This window comes from Sinocyclocheilus anshuiensis, unplaced genomic scaffold (assembly GCF_001515605.1).
Source record: "Sinocyclocheilus anshuiensis isolate Anshui unplaced genomic scaffold, SAMN03320099.WGS_v1.1 scaffold948, whole genome shotgun sequence".
NCBI lineage: Eukaryota > Metazoa > Chordata > Actinopteri > Cypriniformes > Cyprinidae > Sinocyclocheilus > Sinocyclocheilus anshuiensis.
In genome coordinates, this window is record NW_015549709.1 from 897698 (window position 1) to 902764 (window position 5067).

Sequence of the window (5067 nt, forward strand, 5' to 3'; positions counted from 1 at the left end):
TTGAGCAGCAAATCAGCATATTAGAATGATTTCTGAAGATCATGTGACACTGAAGACTGGAGTTATGATGCTGAAAATACAGCTTTGATCACAGAAATAAATTACATTTTACAATGTATTAAATAGAAAACACTTACTTTAATTTATAATAATATATCACATTTTTTACTATTTTTTACAGCATTTTGTATGAAATAAATGCAGCCTTGGTGAGCAGAAGAGACTTCTTTACAACCCCAAAGTTCTGATTAGTGTATTTAAAAAAATGGCAGATAACAATAATAAAATATTTATTAATGATGCATTTATATTATATATATATATATATATTTTTTTTTTATTTTTTTTTTTATAGAGTATATTTATTTAATCCATCCAAGGCATAGCTGTGCTATTCTCTCTTCAGGTCTCTTTTTCCCATGTGATAATAATTTACATACAAATCAATATTTCATGTCCAATGATTTATTTATTTAGTAAGTAGCCCTGTAATAAGCAGGGTAATGTGCAGTCAGCGAGAGATTATTGCTAAATAAACCCCAGATCACACTTTCAAGGTTTATTTTATGTTAATGACCGGCTGGCTGCACATTATTCCTGACATATCAAATATGTGTGATGTATTTATTTTTGGAAAAATTCAAACCTGCTTTGATCTCTTGATCGAGTCGTTCATGCCATGCTTATTTTTTGCGTTGCCTTATTTTATTCTCGTTATTCTTTTATTTTATATGCATTGTTATTATTTAGCATGAAATGATTCCCAGTCATTTAGTTTGAGCTGATCTAGAGATGCATGACTTTCTAAGAACCTGTATCTTATTAAAAACCCCATATGCTCCAGACGTGCTCAGATCGCCCTCTGCTGGTAAGAACGGGATGCTGCTGCAGTCATCCAGTGTGTCTCTCCTGCCCCGCTCTGTCACTTCAGGCCCCTCTTGGCCAAAGATTCGTCGTCCACCATTTAAAACGGCCGTTCATCAATAGTTGCCGGGTTACACATCAAGCTGAAGATGTTCCTGTCTTTCCCTGAATTTAAGACGTCGTAAAACTCTGATCAGAACTCGGCCTTCTTCCTTTCTGTGTTTTCCAAGCCTCTGTTACCTCACTGCCTGTAACTCTGTCTTTTCCTAAGGGTTTAGAGGCCTTTTCTTCCCCATCTCTCTCATTGCTCAACATGTTTTGACTGGAAACGATCGTGTGCTTTCCTTCACAGCATGTGTCTGATCTCAGTTCATGACTGTTTGAGTAACAGACGATTGTGTCTTATAGCTGAGCATCCCTCTTCTGATATGTGACCATTGTGAGGGAAATGATTCTTACAAACAGCTGCTTGATATGGCAAAAATTAAATGCCATTTATTTTGACAAATATTTGCCTCCAATTACAAGCCGCAACATGATAGGCTATATATTTAACAAAAGGCATAGTGAAAGACTAAAAGAACAAAGCATTTGAAAAGAGCTTGCAAGCGAGGCCTGTCGTGATTTCCAGCAAAACACAAGCAATGTGACGAAGTTGAGCAGAGCTCATGCCTCAATTAATATTTCATTCACATTGTTTGTATGGAACCCAGCTACTAAGAGAAGAGAAGATGAGATAAAAAGTAAAATAAAATAAAAAATATAAAACAAAATAAAATAAGAAAAACGGCATATAATATAATTGTGCTAAATAGTATTTTGTTTACCTGTAATATATATAATTTTATTAATTGTATAACTTTTTGTAAAGTATTAAAGTACAAAATATTATAGAGAAGTATTAAAAATTAAATATATATTTGCTTAAGAATATTTTTATTATAAACGTAAAATCAACTTTTTAATTTTAAGTTTATATTTCTTTAAAAAATATAAAACAAAATAAAATAAGAAAAACAGCATATAATATAATTGTGCTAAATAGTATTTTGTTTACCTGTAATATATATAATTTTATTAATTGTATAACTTTTTGTAAAGTATTAAAGTACAAAATATTATAGAGAAGTATTAAAAATTAAATATATATTTGCTTAAGAATATTTTTATTATAAACGTAAAATCAACTTTTTAATTTTAAGTTTATATTTCTTATTGCAATAAAATAAGACTAAACTGAAAAAAAGATTTTATTTTCATTTGTTGTTATATTTTCCTTTTTTTTACTATTTTACATTATATTTATTTCTTTTACTTTTGTTTTCTTTTTAAAGGTATATTTTTTTATTATAAACGTAAAATCAACTTTTTAATTTTAAGTTTATATGTCTTATTGCAATAAAATAAAAGACTAAATTTTCTTGCATTTTTGCACTTCAGTAATCGTATATAATAATCGTACAATAATATATTTATATATATATATATATATATAAAATTAGGTAAATTTTTCAACTTGCATGCACTATTGTAAGGCAGCCTAGCCTAGCCTTGAGCCTTTATTTTGACTGATTTAAAAAAGTAAATAAATAAACAAACACCTCCATCTAATCTCCAGTTTAATAATGGCACAAGGTCATATCACTATATTGATTATAAATTCGATTCGTTGTGCAGCTCTCTCACAATCCTGAAACACTGCATTTTCATTCCTTTACTTCGTCTTTTAAACAGCTGCCTCCTCCCCCCATCTGTGTCTCTTCAGTTTTCATTTTTTGTGGCGTTTTGTTTTTCTTGAAATAACATGTGGCCTCCACTCCACAGGAAGTATAGTCAGCGTGGGCGACCCGAAGAAGAAGTACACACGATTTGAGAAGATTGGCCAGGGGTGAGTTTAATGATGGATGTCTTATTATTTATGCCAGATCCCACAGTCTTCAAACAATCATCCTGATCTTCATTTCCGTCCCTCATCAGGGCGTCTGGAACGGTCTACACAGCCATAGACATCGCCACGGGACAAGAGGTGAGACATGTTTCTCATACAGATGTCAGCTAGATGCGTGTTTGCTCATCTGCAGTATGACACCAGAACACTTCCTTACAGGTGTTAAAACAACATTCAGCACATGCATGACGTATTGCATGTGTTAAATCATGTTTGTCCAAGAAATGTCATGCTTAAAATAGAATATCATGAGATCAATACTTACACAAACTCCACTATAAGGCAAGCAACACTATTATTATAGCTCATAGGGTTATTGAGTTAAAAAACATATTGTATAAAATAATAAGAGAATATATTCAGAGAATATTTTTTTTATTAAGTTTACTACTTTAATTTTGTTTCTTACTGCAGTAAATTAAAATAAAATAAAAACAGCATAAAATTATTTTTAAAATTATTTACTACTGCTACTTCAAATAATACCATTATTAAAATAAAATTAAAATAAAATAAAATATAAAATAAAATTAAAAAAAATTATACATAACTATTTACTGTTTTGTTTACCTGTAAAATATCAAATTTTATTAATTGTATATGTCCTAATGGGTGTTAAAGCAACATTAGCACATGCATGATGTATTGCACATTAAGTGATGTTTGTCCAGCAAATATGATGCTTAAAATAGAACGTCATGAGGTCAGTACTTTCCAAACTCATAGCTCATAGGGTTGTTGATTTAAACCTATTGTATAAAATAAAAAGAGAATATATTCAGATTTTTTAAAATTAACTTTAATTCAAGTTTAATTACAGCTACAATAAAATCAAAACATAAAACATAAAATGATTTACTACTACTACTAATAACATGATATATGTTATGTTATGTTATGTTATGTTATATCATTTTCAAACTTGCATGCACTATTGGAAGGCAGTCCAGTAAGAAACCATCATTTTATAAATAAGCAACTGTCCAGAACACTCTAGCAACTGCATCCTAGCAATGTCCTTCTACCACCCAAACACCTTCTCTATTAGCTTTAGCTGTTGTTGCCCTTATATTTTGCACATTTTCTGAAATTGCATAGCAAATATGCCATTTGGCAGCATTTGGAGAATGCTTATCAGAGCGTTGGAGATATCGACAGTCTTTTCAGTGTCCACATGCTCTTCCGGTTAATAGAGGGCACCTCTCGTCATCATTAACATGCCTCTGACAGAGACTTCGCCGCTCTCGCTGATCGATACCAATGAATCAGGGGATGCAGGAGGGAAACGGTATAGGATATTGATCTGATGGCATTCCTCAGAGCTGAACCTGCACACACACACACACAGCTAATCTCAAACCAGTCCTCACTCATGTTAACGGAGAGATCTCTGATTCATCGTCAAGTGTGTCTGAAAGCTTTGATTCTGATGTTTCGTCTCTCAGGTGGCCATCAAACAGATGAACCTACAGCAGCAGCCCAAGAAAGAGCTGATCATCAACGAGATCTTAGTCATGAGGGAAAACAAGAACCCCAACATCGTCAATTACCTGGACAGGTCAGTTCATTAGATTAAACTTTTTCCTAATCAGTATTTTGTCTTGTTTTCCTGTACCTTCCTGTACCATGTTTATTTTTATTTTTTATTTTTCTAAGTACATTTTTGTCTCTTTTTTTAAGTTATATTTTCTTATATTCTTAGATTTTGTTATTTTTTTTTAACATTATATTTTATTTTAAACTAATTTTTTCCTTGTATTTTTAACTGCTTTTTTTCTTGTTTTAAGCACAAACTTTGCAAACTTCCCAAAATCTGCTCAACTATGCGCAAGTCAAGAAAAAGAATACATTTAAAATTATAATGAATAAAAATAAAAATAATAATGAATAATTTAAAATATATTTTCTTTAAAAACAAGTCTGATGATCTTAAAGGTCCCATGACATGCTGCTTTTTGGATGCTTTTATATAGGCCTAAGTGGTCCCTAGTACTGTATCTGAAGTCTCTTTCCCGAAATTCAGCCTTGGTGCAGAATTTTTTGTTATATTTCTATTTATTACTTGATATATTTTCTTTTATTTTTTGTTATTTTCTTTTATTTTTATTTTTATTTTTTGTTATATTTTCATTTTTTTTGCTATTTTCTTTTTTCTTTTACATTATATTTTCTTTTTTATTTCTTTTATTTTTGTTTTCTTTTTAAAGTTGTCTTCTTTTATTTTCCATTTGTTTTTTTGTTATATTTCTGTTTAT

At 30.6% G+C, this 5067-nt stretch overlaps 1 protein-coding gene across 1 annotated transcript in view; it reads left to right on the top strand.

The window, feature by feature from the left end:
• pak1 (p21 protein (Cdc42/Rac)-activated kinase 1) overlaps positions 1-5067 on the top strand; it is a 54765-nt gene that overhangs the window by 38734 nt on the left and 10964 nt on the right. Inside the window, exons 8-10 of the mRNA XM_016450088.1 lie at positions 2599-2752; positions 2842-2890; positions 4258-4370. Of these exons, the coding sequence (XP_016305574.1) occupies positions 2599-2752; positions 2842-2890; positions 4258-4370 (316 nt within the window). The remainder of the gene's footprint in view (positions 1-2598; positions 2753-2841; positions 2891-4257; positions 4371-5067) is intronic.